The sequence below is a fragment of the Porites lutea genome, chromosome 3 (genome assembly GCF_958299795.1).
Source record: "Porites lutea chromosome 3, jaPorLute2.1, whole genome shotgun sequence".
Classification (NCBI taxonomy): domain Eukaryota; kingdom Metazoa; phylum Cnidaria; class Anthozoa; order Scleractinia; family Poritidae; genus Porites; species Porites lutea.
The window spans coordinates 45856844-45884434 of NC_133203.1; the positions used below are offsets into that span (position 1 = coordinate 45856844).

Sequence of the window (27591 nt, forward strand, 5' to 3'; positions counted from 1 at the left end):
CAAAAAAGTACATGATATAAACGAACATGACTTTATTTATTTACATACCATAGTACCCTCGGAGCCAGGAGCCCCAAGCTCTCCTTTGGCTCCAGTTGCTCCAGGAGCACCAGCAAATCCTTCAAGGCCTTGGTTTCCTATGTCACCATCTAGACCCTAACAACAGTCAAACAAAAAGACAAAATGATAAGAGAAAAGAACAAAACTCTAGTTGCACACACAAACTTACGTTACATTCATATTCCGTCACGCTAGCCCAGAGGCTTGTTTTCAACTCTTCATCGTGCAGAATTTAATCTGAGATTTGCTGAAGCTAAACTCCTCTTGTCTAAGCCACGCACGAATTATTTCAAACGAAGTTTTTGCTGGGACTCTATATGAAGTAATCTTCATCGAGAAAACGGGCGGAACAATTTCACATCTCAATCGTCGAGAAAACCATCGCCACAAATCTCCTTTCCGCCAGACATTGGTGTTTCTTATGCCCCAGTTGTAACAGTAATACTTATCGACACAGGGCGTCACCCTGAAAGGTTACAGCCTCTAAATCCGTACTCCAGGTTAACCGAACACAATTGATCGAGTTCGGCTCATATGAAGTATGGCGTTCGACCTGAGCCTTAATGTCAAGGCAAAAAGAAGATCTTCTAAACTGTGAATTACATTTGATCCTTTTCTACCAGCATTTCCAGGCTCACCGGTCTCCCCTGAACTCCCCTGAAAAAATACAAACGAGTACTGTTCTTAGTAGTGTTTTACTATTGGAACTATTAGACTATATTATAGGTCATGTGCTCACAATAATCGCCCAGAAGATTGCTCAGGGGACACAAAATGTGGTCCGGGAAAAATCTTCACTTAATCACTTTATTTGTTAACTCTATTGAAGGAAAACTTCTATTCAGGGAAAGGGACTTTTTTTTTCTGGGTCCCGAAACCCGGCTCTAACCTCCATGCAGGCAGGGGACACCTTAGCACTCAAAAAGTGACACAAAATCGTTGATAAGTTTAAGTGGTTACTAGTCACAATGCCGAGAACATTCAAAACAGAATGTCCCCTGAGGTTCCACTGTAAAACGAAGACGACATCACTGTTATTATAATCACTATTATTCCAACTCAAAATGCTAGTAGAGGGTACTGAACTTTCCTGAAATTGAATTTCCAGAAAGAGATAGAAAAATTCGTAGTCGTGTGTGTTGCAAATTTCATATCATGGTCGTTTAGTGATGGTAAAGAAATGTCTCAAACGTTTTGATGCACGTGCAGAGTTGAGTTGTTGTTTTTCTCATGAAATTAATTGCTTTTTGGACGTTAAGTTGATTCCGCCGCCATCGCTAAAGCTCCCCAACAAAAACAAAACTAAGGTTGTTACTTACAGATTCGCCTCTTTCTCCTGATCTTCCTCGAGAGCCAGCAGGACCCCCTTCACCCTAACAGAGAAATGTCAAGGTAAGAATCGTGGCAAAAGCAAAAGAAAGATGAAGCGCAAGTGAAATAAGCAATGAAGGGGATAGAGAAGCACACGAGAGAGGTACAATCTCTACTTTTTTCCTTCGCGGTGAGCGTTGCAGTGGCTCACTTGCTTACTATACAAATAAATTCTAAAAAACATTTTGAAGTTTGCACTGGCAAAAAAAAACTAACAAACCTTAACCAACTAAAAATCTATTTATATTTTACTTAACTTACATTTTCGCCAGCTTTTCCATCACTTCCGTCACTGCCAGTGTCACCAATTTCACCCTGTGTAAGAGCGTATATAAGATTGAGAGAGGTTGAAGTAGATGCAAGGGAGAAAATATATAATGCTGTAAAAATAATCAAAAAAGTGTCAAGGTTACCTTAGCTCCTTTAGCGCCCAGTGCTCCTTTGGACCCAGCAGGACCAGCGTTGCCCTGAAGACATGAAAAGGTGAATATGTTCAATGCGATGAGTCAAGCGAGTGTCATATGGGATACGACGACTTGATCTATGTTATCGTATCGGCCCATAATTGGTGGTCTTCATAAAGTATTCTATTTATTAAGTATATCATCAGCTGCCTATCAAAGCAACTGCTGCAACCTGCCTAGCAAGCAATAAAATTATCTTACACTGACCCGAAATTGTTCTCACAGTAAAAATTCAGATTCAAATAACCAACAAAGCTATAGTCCACGGATCATTAAGCAATTGCTTCTCATAATACGACATCTCTTCTTTTCACGACTAAGGAACGATTAAGACATTCTATGGCCATGATTAATTATGGAGGCTTCCTCCAAAGAAACATTATGCACAATTTCATGGTAAGCGTCGTGGTTTAAAAATGATTATACTACTACATGAGACATTTCTGCAATCTGATTGGCTTAGAGCAGTGGTATTTCAGCTTAATTTGAAATACCTACATGTGAAAATTACAAACCTTTTGCGGGTAGTAGTATAAACAAATAATAGCATGATTCGTACGTGATATTTGGTACAAATACCACTCGTGATATTTCAATTTTGAAATATTACTCGGGGTATTTATGCCAAATATCACTCAAATCATGCTATTACCTATACTAATAGGACTGAGCGGAGATCAATTCTATCAGTAAATGATTCGGATAGAATAGAGCTTATTTGTGATAATTGCAATTTTTTAAAATTGAATCACCACATGTCTCCAGATTTTTTTGATTTGACGAGAGAGAAAAAACAAAAGCAACAAAGAGCCCATTCAAACGCAGCTATTCTATCGCAAAGCGCGATTACGCGTACCGTCCAATAACTTAGGCTTGACGTGTATTATCCTTTTTCTATCAAATCAGTAATGTTAATAACCATTCACACTGGAGAATTTTGTCATTGATATAATTATAATAATACAGTTATCACGATGAACTCAATCTAATCAAAATTAAGGTATTTGACATCATGATTCTATGCAGATCATCACAAGAGTGAGTACTTACTCTTATTCCTGCAGGCCCAGCGAATCCCTTTTCTCCTTCCAATCCAATGGCACCCTAAAAGAAGATAAGGCAAATACGTAACGTTTTCGAGGGAAGACATTCGACTGTTACCACCTTAGCTGACACATTAAAATAACAACATTAAGCTGATAATGACAACAAGAGAGAACAATTAAATGCCTTAGTTTCTTTGTTTACTTACAAGCGATCCAGCAGTTCCAGGAGGACCAGGTGGGCCAGACTGTCCTTGGGTACCCTGTGAGACAAAAGAGATAAAACATGGCAGCAAAACACTGTATTTTCGATCTCCATTCCAATACCCCTTTTCGTCCCTATTACATCCGTGGATACGGCAACTCTGTTATAGCCTAACATGTTCAAGTAATAGGTCACCTTACAAACGAATGCGGCATTTAATGTGAGTTTGTAGAGTCTTAATTCCAACTTTAGGAAACATCGGAAAAAAAAATCTATGAAAAAGGAAGGTGTGCTAGCAATGAAAAACCAGCGTTCATTTTCTTATAGCGCTTACTTTGCAAACTTCAAAGTTCTTTATTTGCTAGCTAAGGCTTCGGTTCTTTGTGCATTATGTTGATCTCTATGAAGCTTTCGCGTTTCGCTTGTTCATTCAAGGAGAAGAATCGATTCAAGAGCTCCTTTTTCATGGTTGACATTCGTACTTTTTTTACACCGGCTAATATACACTTCAAACAAGAGATAGTCATGTGGTGTGGGTAATTCTGGAATAAGTCAGTGAAATATTTCCTTGTTTGGTAAAGGAATGTGACGTATGCTGTAAATTTTATGTGTTTGAACGTCCAGGTAATATTTGGAAATTATTATTTCCAGGACGCACAAGTAATGCTTCCCACTTCCATATATTTATCATTCGGTTTATACCTACCTGTGAACCTACTGCTCCACTTTCTCCAGTGGGACCAAAGTCACCGACAGCACCCTAGAGAAGATTGTTAATAGCTTTTTAAGGTTTGATAAGCAAAACAACAACTCTGTATGTCCATCACATTATTTGGTACATTTCTTTACCCTCACTCCGCACGACTGCAACTTGGAACTTCACCTGCGCCGGCGCAGAAGTGAACAAGACTTCCGTTGAGGTTGAAAGCTACAACCAGTTGCAAAAATGTTGAGACACTGTCACGAAAAAACAACCTTTCATGCTTCAAGTCGCTGCTAGTCACAGGTCCGTGAGATATAATACTGACCTCCCTTCTCCCTCCCATTCAAAGTTGTTCCTCCAAGTTTTGAACATGGTCTTGTATTGCTAGCAACTTTGATAGGGGGTGGAGGGGGGATCACAAGCACAAGATCATGGACAAGTCATTTATGCCAAAATACGGTACAGAGTTTCAACGCTTCTTTAAATTTGTTCAGAACTTTGATGTGCTCCCTGAGAATTCAACACCGGGAATATCCACCCACAATTGACCAATTAAGCCAGTTGAAATAATCGCCTTAGAGTTTTAAACAAGAGTCCACTCCCTATGATGTCCCAGTGAGCCAAAAGAGAAAAAAATGATTTGAAGCACCCAAAGGGGCTTGCATGGAAGAGACACAAACCAAAAGCAGGACTAGGACCGTTTGCACACAAGAATGGGAGTCATGGGGCTGAGCGATACACCTCTAGCTATAAATATTAAGTGGTTATGCCGTATTTTATGAACTGCCCCTTGTGAGGGAATCTAAAACAGTCTTTTGGAGTCTGGATTCCAGGTAATGGATTCCAGATTCTTTGTCAGAGGAAATCGGATTTCGGATCTCAATCGTTAATGGGATTCCGGATTCCCTAAGCTGTATTGCAGTTTCCAAAGCGAGGATCTGGATTCCACAAGCAAACATTCACCGGATTCTAGATCCGGATTCCCACTGACTAGTCCCCAGTCGTCTCTCCCTAGTGGCGCGAGGGTCGGGCCGAGGGGGTACGAGTCAGGGATTCCCGTACCAGAGGTGACATAAACCTTAAAAGGCCACTGAAGGCATAGATTGGCCTGATTTTCCTCCCAAGAAAAGGCTTAGACGAGAGCCCAATTGACAAGGTAGACATTTTTTAATGTATTATGTAAAGCTTAGCAAACGTAAACACAGTTTAAAAATGCTTTCAAAATATGTTTTTTTCGAACAATATTGCGAAATATTTTTCGAAGAAAATCCCGATTAAAACGCTTCACCAAAAGGATAAATATTCAACAAAGAAAAACTGAAAGAAAGAACTGGACGCAATCACCTTATTGCCATTTCGGCCACTCTTTCCCATTGGACCTTCCTCACCCAGCCCTCCCTGCAAATAAACCATGTCACACATTACTGCTTAGTCGATAGCAGTAGCTATTACGAGCTTTATCAGACTAGTTGGGCGCATGCGCATGAAACGCTGATTAACTTACCTCGTAAAGGGAGACCTAAAGCTTAAAAAATCATGAGAAAACAGCGAAAAATGCATGTCAAAAACTACACAAAAAATCGTCTCAAAGGAAGGTTCTGACGATCCAGTTTCTATAAAATTGGCGCTGCTTATCAACGATATCATTTTTTATTATTTTTGCATTTAAGAAAAACAGGGGACCCATTCGTTTCGAGACGTAACCTACTTCAGTCAAATGACTTGTAGTTAAATTTTGTAACGGCCTGTTTACATGGAGGTAGGTGAGGTAACTTGCGGCGGGTCACCCCACTTATCAGGAAAACGTGATCAAATTAAAATGGGAGATTATATTGACGGGCGGGTTGCCCCACCTATAAGCGGGTTACCTCACCTACCTGGGGTCCCCCACCTCCATGTAAACAGGCCCCTAGTTGAGAGTTAAATTGCAATATCTCTCTTTTGTTCCTCTGAAGCCACGCATGACACATGGTTGCAATCTAAGATGGTGGCCATTTGTAGTAATTGTTGTCATGATTTCATTTTCGCATCACTTGACGTCACAACATCACGTGAACAACCTCTATTTTGTGTCTGGGTGTCCGCGGGATCCAATATTCTTCGCAAAAGGAAGTCAACAGCGTCAAGAGGACCAAACATATCATTCTGAGTACTCTTAAAAAGAATTAATTCAGTTCTATACTGACCGGTGCACCGTCTGTTCCAGCTGGGCCCGAAGGACCTAAAATGCCACGAGCGCCCTGAAACAGAATAAAAACACTCGGTCTGTTAAATGTTCTTTTTAAAAGTGTCAACTACATTACAGTGAACCTAACCAGGGACATTTGAAATTGAGACATTTTAATAAACAAGGTGACATTTTGGAATTTTACAAACATTTTTCGACGGACCTTAATCATCTTCTGTGAAACAGTTACATGTAATAACAACCTGGGCCGGGTTGTTCGAAGCTGGTTTAAGATAACCCAGGGTTAGTGCGAAATTTGAACTCAAACATGAGAGCTTAAAAAGAAAATTCAATTTAATTCTCTTTGCCTACAATCTGATGATTGGATACTCTAAAAAGAGTGGAGAAAATTATCCGAGAAAGTGCTTTTCACAACAAAGGAGGAAAAGAAACCCGGGTTAATATTTAACCCCAGGTTAGCGCTAACCGGCGTTCGAACAACTGGGCCCTGGTTGGAAGTTGTATCGCATTAACCTACAATACGGTCGCTTAATAGAGGTGACAAAAGTAGAATTACTGTCGGGCTGGCTAAAAGGCGGCCGTGGTCGCTTGACTAACTGATTACAATTCTCTTCAACATTTGTTACTGGCCAACAGATGGTAGCAGCTGAATGGAGGAGATCCAACTGTGTATATCCAGAAATAATGGAAATGCTGCAAGGGAGGGTAAAGAAAATAACTTACAAATTCCCCTTGGCTTCCACGAGAACCTTTAGGGCCCGATCCTCCACGATCACCCTGCAATATATAAATTTGGAATTTGCAAGTTATAAGGAAAAACGGTTTAAAGAAAAGAAACGAAAGGTTTGTACCTGAGGGCCTGTTTCTCCTTGAGGTCCAGGTTCGCCAGTAGCGCCCTCTGGACCCTGACAAGAAAAAATCAAATTAGCATCAATATACATTATTAGAACTTAATTTCGCGTTTTTCGCAATTACCCGCAACTCCGCGCGAAATCTAAACACGCGAAGTAACAAGTCCTCACTACTCGCTACAACATTAAAGTAAAAAGAAAATTCTCACTTTCCTGTAGTTCCCAGCTCTCACTCTCTCTATTGTGGGATGACACTTGAGTTGTCAAATTCGCTAATATAATATTTAATGTATCTGGGTCCCCCAGTTTTAAGCTTTAGCTTGGTCGTCTTAGCTTAAAATCAGCCATTTAGACCATCACAAAATGACGTCATACCCCAGAGCCTGGCTCTCCTCTCGGTCCTTGGTCTCCAATAGGACCCACTACTCCCTAAAAGAAAAAGAATAAATATAATTGCAGAAATAATATCCTTAATTGATATCCTATATTTAGGTAACACTGAACTGGGCTGTTGTTGTTCAGGGTAGCCTGCATAGCAGGTGGTTTTTCATGGTGTGTTTTTCGTTACCCCTTTAAGCCCTAATAGTAATCAGCATCAAATTGCCGTCCTTGTGTTATGAATGCTTTCTCTTTCTAAAACAGAGTGCTCGTGAGAATTACGGACATGATCAGACAAGATGAATTTGCTTGATGTTTTATCAACTTCTCCCCTGTACTTCTGTAGGAAATGAATAGGGGCAACAAACGAGAATTCAAATTTTTATCTTAGGGGGTTTCACAAAAGCAAAACACACCAAAACCGCTTGCTGCGCAGGCTATGCCGGTTCACGGTCGTTGACAATTCTTGACGTTTCATCAACCATAGCTGAAGCCATCTCCTCACAGTCAAAGAAGTTTCAAAAGTTGTCCTTGACTCGTCTCTATACGGAATCGAGAATGCCCTTCTTTCGTAAAACAAGAGCAAACAAAAGACGGCAATATAAATGTATTTGTCAGAGAAAAAAGATTTTAGTCTGGTTGTCATTGTTTAGACCAAAGATGATGTCATTGGGTGTTGAGACTCAAATTCTGAGAGATTGCTGCTTTCCAATCCTTGGGCTGGTAAACAATTTTCCGTGAGTGAGTTATCCTGTCTTTCGTGTAGAAAAGCCGCTTATGAACAATGATTACTGGGCATGACAACTAGAAATTTCCATAAAAATGTTTATGAAAGCAACAAAAACTATTTTGGGCCCCAGCTAGTTTAGGAATCTTGCTACTTGCCATTTTTCCTGCATATCCTGTTTGACCGGGGGGTCCCATGTCTCCTTGCGGACCCTTTAAAAGAGACAAATCCACGGTGTTAGCATTATTGCCAAATAATATCAAGACGTGTCAAAACAGCACTGGTTGTTTCAACAATTCTGTATCGATTCACTTTTTCTTGTGGTTTAGATCTTTTACTGAGTACATGCAATTTTCTACCTGTAAAATACTACCCCCGACTAAAGCCGGTGGCGCGCGTTTGTAACACGTCATGGAAGCAGTAATGTGGAACTGAGTTTGGCCCTTATTTTTATACACGACAGTGGCATTTAATTTTGCTAATATGGTTCGTCAGAGACTTTTCGTTTCAAATATATACAATAACAGAGGGAAAGACAAGGGAAAGGAAGTTGAAATTTGAATAATAACCTGCTGAAGTTGCTGATGAAGAAAGAGTTCAGTTGTTAATTAGGAGAAAATGAGTGCTTTAGTAACGGCCCTAAGGGAAAAGCATAGATTTTCTCAGTCGTGGATTTGGTTACTACTTGAGACCTCGACTCAAGAGTAAAATATTATCTTAATTGTAAATATATTTAAAACATACCACTTCGCCGTTTTCTGCAGGAATCCCAGCAGCACCTTGCGAGCCTGCACCACCCTAAAATGAATGTTCGACAGACAAACCAAGTGAGGTATAAAAACGCAGAATCACCCAGATTTGGTGCTACTTTGATCCTAACAGAATATCGATCCAACAAGTGTTTGTTTCAATGGAAAACCACTGATATAGTTGTCTTACAGGAAGTCACTGGACTAGCACAAGAGAATCACGTTATCAAGTGTTTTTGGGTATGGACGGGCTGGAAAGAGATGGACTAAAAAGTTTAACAATAAAATTTTGGAAAATTGCTCAAAAATATTGATTATGGTTTCTATATGTTGAACCATTTTACGGATTGGCGAGAGTACCCGCATGATTCTAGCCTGCAGAGTTCATTTCTTTGCGGCGTTTTTGAAGCAAGCAACGGCAAGCCCGCCCGAGACAAGCGCGCAAACTCGAAAAAGCGAAGGATGCCTGTTCTGCAGCTTAGCATAATTCTAGCGTAGCTTGCGGAGAAAATTGTGAAAATTCTTACCATACTTTCTCTATAGGTAACTGAGAACTCAATTTCTGACTTGTAGACATCATTGCATTTGCTACTGAGTGGTTTACATTTAGATATATTTAGTTTGAAAAAGAGCTGATCTAGCGACCATATTCACAGAAATCTTTCTACCATCTACTAGGTTTATCAAGACATGGCCTAGAGTTCCCCTCGTTTGACCTGATATATCTAACTTATATTGCACTTACGGGAGATCCAGAAGGTCCTACTTCTCCTTGCTCGCCAGGCTCCCCTCTAGAGCCCTACGTAAGGCAATAAATCAGCATAAGCTCACTGATTTAAATTCAGATTCATTAGAGTGGTTTCTATTTCTCCTCTAAATGACTGCCTGCGCACGTCAAACATAAAAAAACCACTGAACAGGAATATAAGAATATGATTGGTTTGTCGAAGAGGCATAAACGTGCGCCGCTTTCGTTTAGCTGAGTAGAACGCAACGCATTCTCCGCTGAAGAAAAAGTGCTGAAAAGTACTTGTTCCATATTTTGGGGTAACATGTAGATACGCGGCTGCTGATAGGACAATTGAACGATGCCTTTTCATCTTAGTAATATTTTTGACCGCAAAACGATGAATCCATGTTTTGATCATTTTAACTACAGCCGACCTCTGGGAATCGGGAATCCGAGTTATCCGGAGTTCGAAGCAAATACTTAGAAATAAGGAAATGGGATGGGGGAGGAATGAAAGTATCGTGCACACTTCACTTCAAAGGGCGGCAATATATATATCGCTATTTTGCTTAAAGGAATTAAAAGACAAAGATTAATTAATCAGTACTTGATTAAACATTGTATTTAAATTGGACTGACAAAATTGTCAAGACAAAGAATACACGGTTGTTTTGAAATAATAAATTCAATGTTTTGAACTGCAGTTAATTCACTGGCTTATTCGACTTTTCACCCGCTTAAAACATGGTTCGAGTTATCGAGGATAAAACTGTATAGAAATGATCTGAAGGGAAACAAAAATTGCTCACAGTTATCGACTGTTTTAGCTGGTAAAACAAGTGATGAACACTTACGGAAACTATCACCCCGCGTTTTCAAGGTCAAACGAAAATCGCTAAAAAAATCCATGTACTCGCCTGCTTTCCGTCGGTACCTCGTCTACCAACCCTGCCATCTATTCCTTGTTCTCCCTGCAATGAACAGAAAAATAAATAAAAATTAAGAATAAGATTAAAATCAATAAACGAAATACCCTAAAGTGAACTATGACCGTATTAGTATTGCTCTGATCAAATCCGTAAGTTCTAAGGCGCTACACAAGGGTTGTGTAAAACCACTCTACTATACTCATGGGTGACTGAAAATGCTACATGTGTAATCTGATTCTGGGTCTCATCAGCGCCATAAAGCCACCCCAAATGATCTTTGAAATGTGGTATCACCTAAGCCATACCAGAGTGCTCTATCTAGTAAACTAGTGAGCATGCGCAATGCTACGGTCATGACTCATCCTAGTAGAGTGCTCAATTTCAACATGAAAGTATAGCTTTATATGAGAAAGAGCTTTATCTAACCGCAAACTTTATATAAAATCGGAAAACAAAACACTATTTGAAAGAAAAGCAAGTGCCTCATGATTTGAAACTTATTAATACTACAGTCAGTGGTACTACATTCTATGTCAAAAAGATGAATCATGATTGCATGGAATCCGAAACGGTTCAGGGTTTAATCATTAAGTAATTTACAACGACGAAAATGCCAATGAGACGACGTCGATCATAAAGCTTTTGACTATTGTGTTATCTGAATGGCCAGCAAATAATGTTGCTTAATTTATTATGACATCAATATTCATGTAAAAGTTTCAAGAAAATTGAGGCTTACTATTTCTCCTTTAGGTCCAGCAGAACCGACAGCTCCAGCAGGGCCGGTTACACCCTACAAAACAACAACAACAAAAAATGTATGTAGGAAATACGTTGAAGCGTGGATAGGATCTTGACTATGCCCGCATGCCGTCGGCTCTATATATTGCGTGGCGGATATAGGGGAGGGGGCCCAAGAGGCCCGGCCACCCATTAGATTTGCATTAAATTTGTCTGGGTTAAATTTGATGCAAAAAAGTGCAAACTAGGAGGAAATCAGGCAGCAGATTTGGTGAACGCCGCATTTACGTCCGTTGTCTTACATGGGGATGTAAATTCGGGGGCAAATGTGGCATTTACCATCTTTGCCCCTGACTTCCCGCTAGTTCGATTCTTTTTTTGCATCATATTTGCCCGAGAGAAATTGATAGAAGTAAATCTAAATTTCGTGATCAAACCGACGCCTGCAAGACCAGAGAAAATTTTTTTCAAAGCCTCTCCCACCTTCTATCGTAGGGACCGGACGAACGGGACCCCACTTGTTTGAAAATCTGAATCAGCCATAGTATTGTATTTTATTATCAGATATGTCAAGAGAAGAATAGTTTAATACAACAAACTCTAGTCACGTACAGTTGTTCCTCGCGATCCCCGAACCCCAGCTTCACCAACAGGTCCTGATTGGCCCTGCAAATATATTTACAAAAACAAAACAACAACAGCTATTTAATACAAAAGTGCAAGGTAAAAAAATTGAACTAAAATTTAACGATATTTCTGTCTGACACACATACCCTAAGTCACCGGGTTTTGCTTCGGACAGCACATACAGTAAAGTAAGCACGGGACACAAGTGTGGTTGTATCATAACGGAAGCAAGAAGGCTGACAGTGCAAAAACCTTATGCCAACATGATCGCAAATTTAGTTATCCTTTTTCTTCACGATGATTGTCCCCAACCGTCTCGTTTCAAAGTTAAAGTTCTTTCAAATTCTGAAGATGCATTCGAGCAAGAGGGCTAATTAATATAAAGAATATTACTGGGCAACTATTTTGGAATACACTGTACGGTTGTAAGCGTCAACTGGTATGGTATTGACCACACTCTATTGCATACTGCTATCAAATAATGATCAACTAGTTTGTCTAGCACCTGCAGCTTATAATAATATAATATAATATGAGCCCAAATGGGAAATAATAAAGCGCATAAATATACTTTAATTAAAGAACTTAAGCAGACGAGTATGTTTTTCAAGGGGTAATTAATAGTTACCAGATGAAACTGGAGACGCCAGTAATGACGCTGCACTGCTAAAAGCCATAAATTGGTTAAACAATGCAACAACACATTCCTTTTCGTTTTTATTTCATTTTTCATTTTAATCTGGTAACGTTTTTGCAGTTATTTCAATAGGGCCAGTTGGCCACAAACCGTAACTTGACCAAGCCTAGGTTATTAATTAACTTTGTTACTATATTATGGTCTCGCTACATACAGAATCGCCCATTTTGCCTTGATCTCCTTGTTCTCCTTGCTCTCCTACTGGGCCCTTTATTCAGAGAAATATTTCATCAAAAGTTAATAGTAATTCATACAGCTTTTCTGCTGAGGATAAATTTAGGATCCTTGGAAACTGCCGACCTCCCCCTCCCCTAAGCCATCATTTTTCCTTAAGTGAGAAGTAAGTGTGTAAGGGGAAGGGTAGGTGAGCAGTTTCCCACCAACCTAAATTGATTCGCTGCTGACAAGGGATACTAACTAACATGAAATTTGCAAATTTCACCTTTGCACTTCTTCAAGAGTTATCGTATATTCTATATTAGATAAAACGCTCCTCGTTTTTGATTCCTCCTTTTTAAAAGAGTATTTCTCATGCAGTACTATTACGTACTATGAATTAAGTTAAACCTTTAAGGCACACATTGTCGGTTTTGCAAATAGTACCCATTACAGTGCATCACAGTGCATATTTTTTGTTGTTGTGCCGATGAACGACCCGACTTTAAATTTGCGGGTGTATATTTAGCTCTTGTACTGGAAATATAAAGTGATGAGCTATCGTTAAGGAAAATTTCAGTTTAAAATATTTTTCGCCAAACTACGTGGGCAGTAACTGTTGAAACTGAATACTCAAAAAAACTAATACAAAATGCCAAACACAAAAAGCTAACACTAACCTGTTCACCCTCTTCTCCGTTGACACCAGGGATACCTCCTGTTCCCTAAAAACACAAAATAACAAAATAATTACAATACAAAAGCAAATAGTTTATTCTCAAACGACACCAGAAAGTAGTGTCCAGCGTTTAATAGTTCAATTGGTCTGCGCCGGTCTGCTGAGCGGGAGCTCGTCGCGTCGAGTCAAACCCGACAGGAGCACTGATCAGGGTGTCTAATAGATAAATTCCACCCATCTAAGGGACTTCAAGACAGTCTTAGATTTTGGATTCCACACAGTGGATTCCGGATTCTGTGTCATCATCAGGATTTTTAGTTAGTGGGATTCCGGATTCCCCGTGCTGTATTCCGGATTCCAAAGTCCAGGATTCTGGATTCTGATTCTCCAAAAGAAAAATTTCCTGGATTCCGTTACAGTTCGGGCGAATATATAGATGAGATCATGCTGACTGTGATTAAGAAATTGTGTGAGTGAGGTGACAGCAACAATGTGCACTGAAACCAAACAAGTTGTTGGTGTGGTCGTCCACACCTATTAGAGAATCCAGAGGCCTCCGCAAACAGTAAAGGGCATAGAACCCTGATTCAGTGTTTTGGCTTTGGTCTGTATAAGGGGATATTGACGGCTAATTCACGGAATGATATATACTGCAGGGCAGCAACATTCGCCCAAATACAGCGTCAAAAATACATTTGCGCATTGTTGGAGACTTGAGTCCCTTAAACGTCTTCGGAAAGTGAGTAATATAGTGTTTGTAACTCTAACTTATCTTAAACAATCATGATGAACGTACAATATTATTGTGCATATAGCTCCATAATTAAGAACACTTAGAGAGAAGTGTTAGCCGGTATAAACTAATGTATTACGTACGAGTGTATGTGGCCTGCACCTGAAACGTTTGTTAACCAGTGCTATCTAGTATACAAGTATGTATGAGTAAAAAATAACTTGCCCTTTTTCCTGCAAGTCCGTCCGCACCAGAGCTGCCTTTCGAACCCTATCTCAAAAAAAGTAAATCCTGTTATATGTCTGCAAGTCCCTTCACAAAAAGAACAGATGCAGAACATTTGTTGCATGATATCGAAAGTACATTTCAAGAGAATATCACGGTCTCATCTTCCTTAGTTGCATTTAAGTACCGGTACACTGTATATCGTGAGGAATTTTTTTAAAAAAATGATTTTATGCGGGTAATACAAACAGGATTACTGGCAACCCAGTAGTTTTCATAAATGCCCACAAATAACAACAGAAACAAATAATTAAGATAAACATAACGAGCTTAAGAATCCCAACTGGCCAGAGGCAAACTAGTTGGCTATTTACATGCGTGATAGAGGGACTTGAACTCGGGACTACCAAGAACAAATCCAGCTAGCGGTTAGAGCGAGGTTTGAACTCGAGGCCTCCGGATTGCAGTTCATTCGCTCCAACCGCTACGCCCGTGCTACCTCCTGAGGTCTTCCAAAAAAAAAAAAAATTGGTATAATGTACCATTCGGCCAGTATATCCCACAGATCCACGATCTCCTTCAACTCCAGCAGGACCCTGTCAAGAAAATAATGATTTCAGTAAAGGATTAAATTGTCAATTTAACAAACAGAACTTCATGTATCTCACTTGAGACTAATACCTCAGTATACCTAACTTTCTCGGCATCGAATTACTTCTACCATAGTGAAGCACTTTCTGAACAAGTAACTGGTTCGTTAATCTGCAATTCTTTTATATTTTTCTAACTTTTACTCATCATCAATCTTTATTTATACACGAAATCGTATCATTTTACATGGTCTTCCTGGGAATCGTGTTTAAAACTAGACTAAAATACTCTAAGGAACTATTGACTATAATGTTAAAAATACAAAAACTTACATTATGAATAATAAGAGTTACAATGGGTCATGGTGTATTAGAAAAATCTTTCCCATGAATTGAAGTTTTAAAAACATTTAAACTAGGCAGTTTTCTAATCTCTGAGGGAATCTTGTTCCACAGAACAGATCCTCTGTAGTGTAGGCTCCCTTTTGCAGACCCAGTTCTGGGTCTGGGACATAATAATTTAACTCAGAAGTTCTAAGATTGTGTGAATGTACATTTGAGGTGTTGGTAAAGTTCCGCCTCAGATACGACGGGGAAAGATTATTATGGATTTTATACATTGTCACAGCCAACTGTTTAAGTCTTACATATTCTAGCCTTTCCCATTACTATAGGTGGATGGAGCACAAGAGAAAACGAATAGGTAATACAGAACTCATTTGTTGTTCCGGAGTACATACGTTGCACCGTCTCCTTAATTTTCAATTACTGTATATCATGACCTACAATGAAATCTCTACAAAGGTACACTGTAACAGTTTGTGACAAAAGAGGACTAGAGAAAAAACTGTGCATGCAAATTTTACACTATCTAAACTTAAATACCATTTCTCCGACGTCGCCGTCTGATCCAGGAGGACCTGTACTTCCATCGGTGCCCTGAAAACACACAATCCTAATATTAGATTGGCCTTTTCGCAAGGAGGCTACCCTATTGCGTAGACATTTGACTTTTTCAAGCTTTTAAGAGTGTAAATAATAAATAGAATGATAAATGTGAAGAGAACGTGAATCCTCAACTAAGATCTTGGCCTAGTTGTTCGAAAGGAGGATAACGCTATCCACTGAATAAATCTCCATCTAGTGGAAGACGCAATTGGTTTCCCTAATACTTATCCGCTGGATAGTGATTTATCCCAGTGCTGGTAGATAACGCTATCCAACGTTTGAACAACCGAGTTCCAGATGGGAAATGAACCCACGATATTCTTGACACTAGTGGGATGTTCTAGCCACTTCGCTAATCGGAACTCTAAGTGATGAGCAGGTCACTCGATATAGTGGGCTAAAATAGAACGACTGCAACGAGCAGTAACATCATGTCAATGAATAGAGTGGTTTTCGTTTGAGTGTCGTAAAACCAAAACCAAAGTAATTACTCTGGCCAATCACATAGGACACAGACAATACATTGAACCAATCAAAACTCGAAGTAATTACACGTGGCTGACGCAAAGCGCGGGAAAATGCATGCGAGCGCGTCACAATTGGCTTTGGTTTTACTTCTGATTGGATGAAAAGGTGGCGCGAATCTTTTAAGCCAATCGCATCGTGTAGAAAGTGCAAAACCAATTACTTTTCGACACTCAAATGAAAACCGCTCTATACAGCATAGAGCAGCCACGTAAATACCGTCTGAGTAAAAAATAAATGGAATATGTGTGGAAAGAGCATGAAAACTCGAAAAAAAAAACAAACAAACAAACAAAAAAGCTCAAAGACTGCGCATGGTATTTCTTAAACCATATAAACACAAGAGTTCCGTTCTATTTTCGTTAACCATTTTTCCTTGCATTTCTTACCTGTCCACCTTGAGGTCCTTGTTCACCTTCACCTCCAACAGGGCCTTGTTCTCCCTAAATTAAACAAACGAATCTTTGAACTCGTAAGATGTCGGCTAAGATACTAACCTCCCTTGCAGAGGTTTAGAGATCATTTATGGCCACAAGCATTGTTTCTCTCACCAGACTATTTCCTCTCGTTTGCGAGTAAGAAGAGATTGAGTGACGATCAAGAAGTCTTAACGACCTTGCCTTTAGATGTTACCTTCTAAACCTCTGGTTTAACGCCTCAGTTTTTGCGCTTGTTAAATTTCAAGATTCATTTTTCATATTTACTCTCTTGACCATAATTTAGCCTCTGAAGAAGTAAACAGGGCAAGCCGAACGCGGACAGAGGCTATCAAAGACTCTATCTCCTGCACCCGTTAAGAAGCCTTTCAATTGTGTCAATGGCTTTTATTATACGCTGTTCGAAATTTATCTTCAAACGTATTAAACAGGGCTTTAATCTTGCGTTGATGGTCTTGAAATGCAGCAGACACCATTTTCGGGAGGATGTATAAATAATTATGTAAAAAGTGAGGTAGATGATGGTAATGATGTTGGCGGATGGTGATAATAATGATGATGATGATTGTGATAGTAGTAGTAAACCTTTATTTAACTAGGGTAATCCCTTCAGAATACTTAAAAGTATATCTGTTATCAATAGGAGCCCTAACTTAAGACTAATAAAAAAGTTCAAAATAAATAATAAGAAACTAAGTAACTATAAGTTAATAATAGTACAGTATAACAATTAAAACTAATTCTTATATACTAAATAATTATTATACACAACTGAGCCATTATAATAAAAACTTTTCTTGGCGGTCTCAGTTCTTACTGCAGGAACTTATATAAAATTGCTTCTTCTTGTTTCTCTTGAAATAACTTCCTTATTCAACTTAAAATAATTCTTTAAAAACTGTGGTACATTATTATTTAAACACCTCTTCACTAAACCTAAAATATGAGCGTTACGGCGATCTTCTAAACTCTGAAATTTAAGATAGTCGGTGGATGTTGTACCACATTTAGATTAAACTATAATTTTCGAGGCCCGCCTTTGCAAAGATTCAAGACTTTCCATATCTGCTTTATTGCAGCTGGACCAAACAACATCGCAATAATCAAAAATGGGCAAAATTAATGAATTATACATCTCGAAAACTGCATGTATAGTGATATTCCTTCTAAGGCGCCCTAAGACACCAACTCTTTTACCAACCTTAGAAATAAAATAACGAACATGGTCTTTCCACGTAAGACTATCGTCAAGAACGATGCCTAAATACTTAAAATCAAGTATAATAATATGTACTTGGAAATACAACCAATTGCAAAACCGTAACGTCATAAAAAAATGAAAAAAGAAAAAAGCCAAATAGCAATTAATTAGGCTAATAAGCCTAGTGAATTCTTTTGCAGCATCCGCACATGGACACCGTATTAACCTGTTGGAATTTGCTATTGTTTTGAAGCTGAAAAACGATAAAAAGAATTCCAGTGGGGAAATGCAACGGCTGCAAACGAATCCACGTTGAGAATGAGGCTTAATCAGCCTAATTAATTCCTATTTGGCTTTTTCCTTTCTCAATTTTTCTAAGACAACGTTATTGCAGTTAGGTGTACATCCATCAAATCAACGCACATAATCCTCTCAGTGTCTGGGACAAATACCATAGTCAGGGTTAATGTAAGTTAAGACATTCAGCTTTCTCATGCTGTACCTTTTCTCCCATTTGTCCCATTTCACCGTCGATTCCTTGTTTTCCAGCAGGGCCCTACGATGTAATCGGCATTTTTTATGAACTGATTTACAACAACTGTCTTAAAATATCCAGCTATAAAAGGAGAAAGTCGCCCTTTTGCTAGGGAATGATTCCTGTAACTTGTCTACACTTTTTTACGCATCATTGCGAGAAATTATATAACTCTTAGGCGTGGTGAAGTATGCTACAATGTGACAAACAATGCGAAAAGTTGCAACGAAAAAAGAACAGTGCAACATGGTCGGATGAAGAAAGTAAGCAAGCGCTAACAAGATAATTGACCCTTCATTAAGCAGCCACCTATTAAGCTGTCAGTAATCAAAGTCCAAAATAAAGGCAGAAAGGAATTTTAAATTAAACTTCTATTAATCGGTCAGTAATCATAGTCGCGATTTAATTGTAGAAAAGAATGGTAAATCAAACCTGTATCAAGCGGCTTCGGACACGTTTTGGCCGGCCCAACGAGAGTTCTCTCATTGTTGTCACCACTATTAAGCGGCTATCAAGCGCTTGATACACTTAGTTTGGCTTTTTAGTATATTTTGATTATGTGATGAAGGAAAATACAGTCTAAGATAGAAGGTGGCGACGGATTGTGGACCAGTAATGCTGCTCCCGTCGCGTGCATATTCCAAAATAAGGTGATGTATCTGCTAAAGATTATGCTAATTTATGACGATTCTCCATCGAGCGGCCAACCTCCTTTCAGCGGCCATGTGCTGTTACCCCAACGGTGGCCGCTCAATGAATAGCCTCCCAAGCAAGCGTTTTTAGGGGAGCTCGTATTTCATCAGGGATGAAAGACGAGCTCCCCTAAAAGCGCCTGCGTGGGAGGCTACTCATGGAGGGTGAACTGTACTTTGGCATCATCATTACCTGTACTCCTTTCTGACCAATAGGCCCGACACCACCACGCTCTCCCGGGAGCCCCTAAGAATAAACAATAAGTAAGTGAATAAATAAAAACAGCTGTTTTCCCAAGGCACAAGATTGTTGAACATTCTGAAAGTGAAACTGAACAAGGTCAAGTTTTTAAGGAGGCGTAGTGCTAGTAGGGGTGATCATGGAAGTGTTGCCTTGATATTTACTTTTCAATATCGTAAAATTTGTGGTTTAAGCGTGAACATTAAAAAAGAAGATAAAAAAAGAGAAGATAAAACATGCAGGCAGTATCAATACCTATTATGCACTAGTATCTGAGCTTCAAAGCATAAGATGGACAACTTCAGTATCGGTATTTACGTGAGCTAAATCACTATTTACCATCTACCTATCTAAATTAGATTTAAAAAGAATATGATTTGAAAACAATGACAGCTGCCTTTCTTCATGTTGACGCCTTTTACGTTTAGTTGTCGTTTGCTGCATTCTGAGGGTGGGCTGTTACACGTCTCGGAGCTCCAATGTATGAGAAACTTGGATCAGTATAGCGTATATGATTCTGGGAAACTGCCTACCTACCCGTCCCTCAAGACAAGTAAACAACAAAACACGTTATCGCGTGACATGATATATTTTGTGTTTTTTTCTTGCTTGTGACCACCCAGCACCACATGGGCAATTGTTTACTAGTTTTATCTTTAAAGCTGAAGAACTCAGCTCCACCGTCGAGTAAAATTATTTAGCCGTGACATTATTACCATTCCACCTTGCTCCCCTGGAAATCCATCGTCTCCCTTTCCACCCTGTTAACAAATTGAAAAAAAGTATCTTGCTCACAAATCTTGCTGACCTAGGCTTTTTCAAAATAACTGAGTCTTGGAGTAAATATCAGCTATGTAAAATGTTTTAGTAACTGTTTTCTTTTATTGTTTTGCTTTGTTTTGTCTTTTTCTTTCACTGTGGCTGCTCCCGTCGTTAAGGCAATGTTAATAATAAAGCGCATGTAAGAGAAACAAAGTTATTACAGCATAATGATTGTAAGTTGCTTATTGGCAGGAAAATTCCTTACGCTTACCAGTTTATACCTATCCGAGTGTTTGAAATACAAAAACATTTCATCTGTCTAAGCCCCTACCTCACCACCTGATAGTCCAGCCTTTCCAGCAAGTCCGGGACGTCCCTCACGACCCTGATAAATAATAATAACAAAATATTACCTCACCGGAGGTGGCATTTGTGAATTCAATGTGAGTATCATACAACACTGCGAAGTCTACGAGACAATGTTTTATTGCTACAATTTTCAGTTATACTCAGAAGTGTTATACACTTTTAACACCCCCGCCTCCACTCAATCCATTAGACTATCAAAAGAAAAGAGATGGACACATCTAGACAATAAATGAATAAATCAATCAATCAATCAGTAAGAAAAGGTAGTTCTTTGGGGTATTTTTCCACCCCCACCCCTCCCCCTTCCTTGACGGAGTTGTGTCAAAATTCAAACAGTGGGAACTGCCACCAAACTGAGTGAAACATAAAAAATAAATGCTCAAAACAAGAGACAAACGCGTAAATATCACAGCGAATACAAAAGGAGAAACGTAAGGGCAAACTCGAGCAAAGATTAAAACGGATAAAAATTCTGGTTTTTAACAAATGTTAGCCTAACAAATTTTCAGAGTTTACTTTTTTGTAAAGTTTGATATAATGCTTGGAAGACATATTTGTTTGACACGAAGCTGTAATTTTGTCATTCACAAGTAATTCCTCAATTTCTGTAGAGAATAAGAACGTGTGGTTGGCATTGTAAGCAACAGTAACACAGCCCTTTTAAGCACAAGTAATATATAAAGAAGACAGACGTATTTTCTTACTCGTTCTCCAGCCACTCCTAACGGGCCTTGTAGTCCAGCATCTCCCTGTAAGAACATACCACTGCATCTAAGTATAATATGAACTGAGCGATGAAAGAAGCGTTTGAAACATAAATTTCTTCCACAAACCTATTTGACAAACGTTACCTGACCGCCTTGTTCACCTCTGGCCCCCCTTGAGCCACGCTTTCCTGTTATTCCCTATAGAAGTTACAAACAATGACTACGTTATGTTTTTGAAGAAACGGTCATTCCTAGAAACTTCACTCATAAGTGAGAAATTGGTTAAGATAGTTCATACGCTTTACCTAACGTTACCTGAGGAAACAGCCGACATTTGGCGACGCTACCACTGGTTTTCCCGCCAAATGACGTCTGAGAAACGAGCGCAGAAATTCCATGCTAATGGCGCGTCACTACCCAGGTCGGAGTAGTTGTTCGCGCTTTAAATAGCTTCAGCCACTTCCTTTGCTTTTATGATCTGTTATAATATAGTTGAAGTAAAAAAAATACATAAATAATAAAATAATAAACGTTAAAATACATACCGCCATTCCTTGGGGTCCCTGAAGGCCACCGAATCCCTCTTCACCCCGAGCTCCCTGTAAAAAAGAGCAACACCTACATGTTTTTTTGCTTCACAAGGTATCAAAGCAGAGGCATTCTTGCACGCTAAATGCTTTTGTTTGCCAAACGAAAATGTCAAAACAAATTTTATTGGCAATTAACCAAAAGAGCTAGCTTGCAAACAGACCAAAACGCCAGACATAAGAGTAGCAAAAAAAAAGGAAGGGGGAAGCTTGATTCTTGCGGAAGCTGTTGCTTTTGTCATATTTGACCCATCTAAGTTTTAGTAAGCAAAGCCCATATACTTCCGGTATGTGCTGAAATTTACTTTACTTTTTGTGCCCATTGCTGTCAGGAGAGAAAAAAAAAATGTCTGCAAGAAAGGACAACAGCATGTTGTTCATGTACAAGAACCATCAGAACATATGAACCAAGTATTTTCCAATCTGGACATTATTGTACTCACTCGTCTCCCTGGTATTCCCACTAAGCCTCGGCTTCCTGTGCCACCGCGAGCTCCCTGTTAAAATGAAAATAAATAAATAGATAAATACTAAATAATTAAATAATGAGAATGAAATATAATAATTAAGCCTTGTCAAAAGAAATACTAAAAAACTAAAATCGACCAACGCTTCAATGGATCTTGACATTACGTGATGTTAACACCCTCGCCCCCCTTAGTCCACTCTGAAGTGGTAAAAGTTGGGCGTTTAAGTTAATTTAGACTAGCGGCCAAAAAGTCCTTACTTTTTTGCCACGGGAACCCTGTTCACCACGGCTTCCGGGGAATCCGGCCAGACCCTTAAGACAAGCAAGAATAAGGACATAAGTAACTAGCAAACAAACAGATTAAGTATCTTTTCTTACGTACTACGAAACAAAGACTGTTTTCTCTATTATGAATGAAATGAACTCTAGCGGGCCATATTAAATGCGGCCATGTCATGCTATTTGCCATCTTTTAAAACAGCTAAACTTGTTTTGCATTAACTGAATTCCAAAAGTAATGGTCCAGGATTGTTATTGCGGGCGACAAGAGGAGCGCTAACTAAGTAATGATTTCAGCACAGAATTGACCTGAAACAGCAATATCCTCGTCACAAAGCCCCTGATTCAATAATCATCTTACCGACAGTCCCAGTTGACCATTAGGTCCTGCTACCCCTGGTTTTCCGTTTTCACCCTGAAACAAAAAAATGATATCCGCATCAACAGAGTGGAACCCTAGCATTAATGACGACAAACCACACCGTCAGTTCGGCCCTTGTGGACTATATATATCTGTCTCTATAAACAGTCTCCAAATTTAAGAGGTTTATGGTTTTTGGTTGAACTTTTTGTCAGAGTCTCTGCTTACCTGTCCACCTTTCGCACCAGATGGTCCCGAATCTCCAGGCAGTCCCTTTCCAATAAAAATAAAATAAGTCAGTCTGAAATGAAACAACTCAGTATATACATTACCTCGTAAAAGCATATCTTTTTTTCACTCTTGCGTTAAGTGCCTAGTCGAGCGGTACTGGATGGGCGCTATAGAAATTTTAATTATAGCGGAATCTGGAGTTAATCGGTATCAGTGATAATTTTTAGATTTCAATTAAGTGAAGAATATTTGTGAGCACACTCTAATTTTGGTCGTGTTCTCGAGTCGCAAACTCCCCAGAGAGACGTCTGAGCGACTTGAGAAGACGGCTGAAATTCAGGCTATATTACAATTAATAGTTACGAAATAAAGTGAGTGCGATCCTCCCACTCATAGACAATGGAAAAACCTACACCCACTGTTCGAACGCATGAATTGTCATATATAATTATAGTTACTCAACTACAATTAAGACCGTGTACAAATTAACACTTTCGGCCTACCGCGGCTCCCGTGGTTCCTTGGCTTCCAGTTGGTCCTCCTTCTCCAGCATCTCCCTAAAGGCAATCCATTGTTACTTTTCTACTTTGAAATACACGGCCAAGTAAAAAGCTGGACGAAAAATGGATTTGCCCAAGTTTGCTCCTTGCAAATATGTCGCAAAAGTGTAAAAACTGAGTAGTAAATATGGGGCAAAGATGGTAAATGCTACATTTGCATACCAAAAAACTGGGGGTGTAAATAACTAAATTTGGCATCTACCATCTTTACCCCAGATTTACTCATCAGTTTTTACAATTTTGCGACATATTTGTAGGGAGCTAATTTGCTTTAGCAAACTTACCACGTCTCCGACTTCTCCTTGTTTGCCAGGAACACCCAGCAATCCTAAAGCTCCGTCTTCTCCAGGAATTCCCACAGATCCAGATTCGCCGGGAGGTCCAACATCTCCCATTGGGCCTGCGTCCCCGTTCTGACCTGGGCTCCCTTTGATTCCGGGATTACCAGGTGTCCCAGGGCTGCCCGCAGCGCCTTTATAGCCCTAACAGATTCAAATAAATAAACAAATAAAACCAGTTTGTTGGGGTAAACAATTTCATTGACAGTATAAGTTTTTCGATTGATTTTACTTCATTCTCGTTTTCTCTTCCTACATATTCTTTTCCTTACTTGAAATAAGAATGGAATAGGTGGTCATTTGAAGGGAGGGACCAAGGATGGCGCAGTGGTGAGAGCACTCGCCTTCCACCAATGTGGTCCGGGTTCAATTCGCGGCGTCCGATCGACGCCATATGAGGGTTAAGTTTGTTGTTGGTTGTCTGCCTTGCTCCGAGACGTTTTTCTCCGGTACTCCGATTTTCTCCTCTCCTTTCCTGAAAACCAACATTTCCAAATTCCAATTCGACCTGGAATCAGCTAGGGCAGACGAAGAACCACTAAGTGGCTGTGCTGCACCTGAATCGTTATTTATTATTCATTTACTTATTTGCATACCTGAGGACCTGATGAGCCGACCGGTCCCTCTTTCCCCTCTAGTCCCTAAGAAGCAAACAATTATAAAGATTAGAATATGAAACTGCGTTTATAGCAATTATGTGGCGCATGACACAAAAGAACACTGTGAAAGATTTGAGCCTTCTTTTCGAACGAAGGGAGAACTCCATCTTTTTGGTGTACAGTTAAGGTTTTTTCCCACAATTCGTAGGGCTTGAAATACATGCCGGTAAATGAGTATCAAATGTCCGTTTAAAAAGGGTATTGACCGGTCAAATCATTGCAACAACTCCCAACAATGTTGGGACCTGCAGTGCATCGTTGGAAGGATACAACCCATAAGTCTTTGTAAACCATGTGTAATGAGCGTGCGCGGCCCCAACAATGTTGGAAGAGCTGTGCAAACGGATCCAACATTGTTGCGCTACGCTTTGGCGATCACGGAACAAAAGAAATGTTGGGAGTTGTTGACTGAAAAGTTTAACCGGTTTCAAACTTTGCGCAACAACACGCAACAACATCCAAAAACATGCAACAGGGTGTGCAAACGGACGCAACATATAACATCCAACAATGTTGCGTCCGTTTGCACGGGGCTTTATAATATGACTTGACGCTACCAAATTGGTATTGATAAAATATAAGTTTCTTTCTTCTTATCGAGACGATTTGGCCGAAAATTCGGGCTAAACTACTGCCAATGAATGAAAAAGGACCACTTCCGGTAAAAACGGGTTGGCAAGCGTCGCTCAAAAACGTGTTTGCTTAAGCTAACCGATAGTTTTCCTTACTTGTGGACCGGCATAACCAGGAAGTCCACTGACACCCGTAATTCCATTCATACCCTGAAATAGAGAATGATGCTTTGAGATTTAGGGTTACATAGCATCTTTACATTGTTATAGTTTTCTACTTAACATGTTCTATCTTCGGCTAACTAAATCCCCCTGTTTCTTCGAGTTGTAGATCGCTTTGCAAAAAAAGTGTCCTTAAGCAGTTTTTTTTTTATTCAGTTTGTACAAATATCATTCGCGCGCATACTCCGACTTATCGAAGCTGGAAAATAGGTCAGGTGACGCTGATTTAAAGAGAACGATTCAATGTAACGACAATTATAAATTTGAAGGCTCACAATCATCAAGGTATAAGTAGGCTAGCAAGGCAAAAGGATCTTAAGAGCCAATGTCTGTAATTTTCGAGAATCGGTTGACAGTCGTGAATTTTCGAATTTCTTCATATTTTGCCCACATAATCTCTATAGTACACTTATTTCAAAAATCACATTAAAACTTGTAACGGCTTTTTATTTTTTCCTGAATCGGGCAAAGTTTGAAAAACGCCAGATCGGCGCTCTTTCGAGTATGAAATTAGCGAAAATTAAGCATTTTCTTCGCGCTCGTACATAAAAACGGGATGATATCTCTAAATGAAATCAAGTCACAAGGAAACCACAGACTTGTACTTTATAATTCTGCAATTATCTTTAGACAAGCTGTTTAAATGTGACTGTGTTGGCCGCAAGAAGAAACACGATTTCGGCTCTTTTCAAAAATGGCAAATTTGACCTAAATTTACCATCGAAAAAAACAACTGATACATGGAATTTCAACATGAGACAAACACTATTTTAAAGCATATCCTTTGCCGTTTCTTGTGTTAAAAAATTTTTGGCGGCATTACAAAAGTGCGTCGCTGAGACACCGAAACGTGCAGCGTAGTTTCGCACGTTGGAACGCTGAAAACAAGCTAGCCTGGAGTGTAGGCACACAAAAGTATTTGCTAATTTAGCTTGTTTTACAAGGGGCACATTACGGGAAGCTCTAAAAATCTTTTGAAGAACGATTTTCAATTTGATAGTCATAAAAAAGAACTAAGTAGATTAACACTGCATTTGATTGCACGCAAGTAGCTGAAAAAGACAACGTTGTTAAGTTCTCATGGACTGTAAATATTGACCGCGAGTTTCTGCACCTAAAATAAAGCCGCTAGAAACGGTGTGCTAGCTCTAAATGGGATTCGACATCTCTAAGAATTACTTACCACAGTCGTTTCAACCGCAAGTGGCCGCAGTTTGCTGAAATCTTCCCTCGTTTAACCTCGGACTAAACGCTGTGAATGTGATGCGTGATGAAAGCCCGTGTGTAATTTGAGTCTGGTCACGCAACTGTACAGACAAGGATAAATCATCGCACGAGTGTACAATTAACACTGTTTTTTTTTAGTTTTATATTTTATATTCCCAAAACATGTCGAACTAAACTTGATTTTAGGATGTCACCAGCCGAAAGTCAAATAGAGAAAGAAAACAAATAGAGTAAGCCGAGTCTGCAAAACTTTTCACACTAGTTTTCTTTTATTTGCACTAAGCCTTCTGTGCCTTTGCTTGTAATAAACTAATCTTTACCCCGCTTTGCGTATAGACTTCTTTAATGAATTGAGGGATTTAGGTACACACGTATGCCATATGCAACATGAAGGTAGAGCAGGGAAATGGAAACGAGTAAAACTGTTTAAAGAAAATTGGCCAATGCTCCGCAAAAGAACATTCCTGAAAAACCACAAATCGAAAATGGACAATGGACACATTTGATGAGCGAAATACAAGTATTTAACATGTTTGAATTACTGAAAGTAGTATTGCTTTGCTCCTCTTCAGCAAGGGCAACTTCTGGCGAGACCTCAACCTGCTGTTGACGAATTGTACTGATCCCTCGCCCCCCGAAGAGAGGCCCTTAAAGGCCGGTCTACACAGTATGGGGTAGACCAGAATGCACGTACTGTTAGCTTCCGCCTGAAAAAAAAAAGTAGTCACTTGGCTCTATCCGCCACCATCCCCCCGGCACTTGTTCGCAGGCTAGAAAATAAACCAATTCACTGACAAGTTCTTTTTCATAACGTCAAAGTCTG

General features: G+C 39.5%; 1 protein-coding gene across 1 annotated transcript in view; it reads right to left on the reverse strand.

The window, feature by feature from the left end:
* The window catches only part of LOC140931263 (uncharacterized), a 54432-nt gene that overhangs the window by 10344 nt on the left and 16497 nt on the right, over positions 1 to 27591 (reverse strand). The window contains exons 12-51 of the mRNA XM_073381031.1: positions 25476 to 25529; positions 24685 to 24729; positions 24035 to 24232; positions 23694 to 23747; positions 23188 to 23232; positions 22960 to 23013; positions 22578 to 22631; positions 22294 to 22347; positions 21809 to 21862; positions 21408 to 21461; positions 21261 to 21305; positions 20519 to 20572; positions 20142 to 20186; positions 19378 to 19431; positions 18460 to 18513; positions 16709 to 16762; positions 15732 to 15785; positions 14799 to 14852; positions 14257 to 14301; positions 13300 to 13344; positions 12618 to 12671; positions 11752 to 11805; positions 11138 to 11191; positions 10387 to 10440; positions 9485 to 9538; positions 8735 to 8788; positions 8149 to 8202; positions 7261 to 7314; positions 6886 to 6939; positions 6758 to 6811; positions 6033 to 6086; positions 5191 to 5244; positions 3850 to 3903; positions 3148 to 3201; positions 2946 to 2999; positions 1845 to 1898; positions 1693 to 1746; positions 1380 to 1433; positions 664 to 717; positions 49 to 156 (exon numbers count right to left, since the gene is read on the reverse strand). Of these exons, the coding sequence (XP_073237132.1) occupies positions 49 to 156; positions 664 to 717; positions 1380 to 1433; positions 1693 to 1746; positions 1845 to 1898; positions 2946 to 2999; positions 3148 to 3201; positions 3850 to 3903; positions 5191 to 5244; positions 6033 to 6086; positions 6758 to 6811; positions 6886 to 6939; positions 7261 to 7314; positions 8149 to 8202; positions 8735 to 8788; positions 9485 to 9538; positions 10387 to 10440; positions 11138 to 11191; positions 11752 to 11805; positions 12618 to 12671; positions 13300 to 13344; positions 14257 to 14301; positions 14799 to 14852; positions 15732 to 15785; positions 16709 to 16762; positions 18460 to 18513; positions 19378 to 19431; positions 20142 to 20186; positions 20519 to 20572; positions 21261 to 21305; positions 21408 to 21461; positions 21809 to 21862; positions 22294 to 22347; positions 22578 to 22631; positions 22960 to 23013; positions 23188 to 23232; positions 23694 to 23747; positions 24035 to 24232; positions 24685 to 24729; positions 25476 to 25529 (2304 nt within the window). The remainder of the gene's footprint in view (positions 1 to 48; positions 157 to 663; positions 718 to 1379; positions 1434 to 1692; positions 1747 to 1844; positions 1899 to 2945; positions 3000 to 3147; positions 3202 to 3849; positions 3904 to 5190; positions 5245 to 6032; positions 6087 to 6757; positions 6812 to 6885; positions 6940 to 7260; positions 7315 to 8148; positions 8203 to 8734; positions 8789 to 9484; positions 9539 to 10386; positions 10441 to 11137; positions 11192 to 11751; positions 11806 to 12617; positions 12672 to 13299; positions 13345 to 14256; positions 14302 to 14798; positions 14853 to 15731; positions 15786 to 16708; positions 16763 to 18459; positions 18514 to 19377; positions 19432 to 20141; positions 20187 to 20518; positions 20573 to 21260; positions 21306 to 21407; positions 21462 to 21808; positions 21863 to 22293; positions 22348 to 22577; positions 22632 to 22959; positions 23014 to 23187; positions 23233 to 23693; positions 23748 to 24034; positions 24233 to 24684; positions 24730 to 25475; positions 25530 to 27591) is intronic.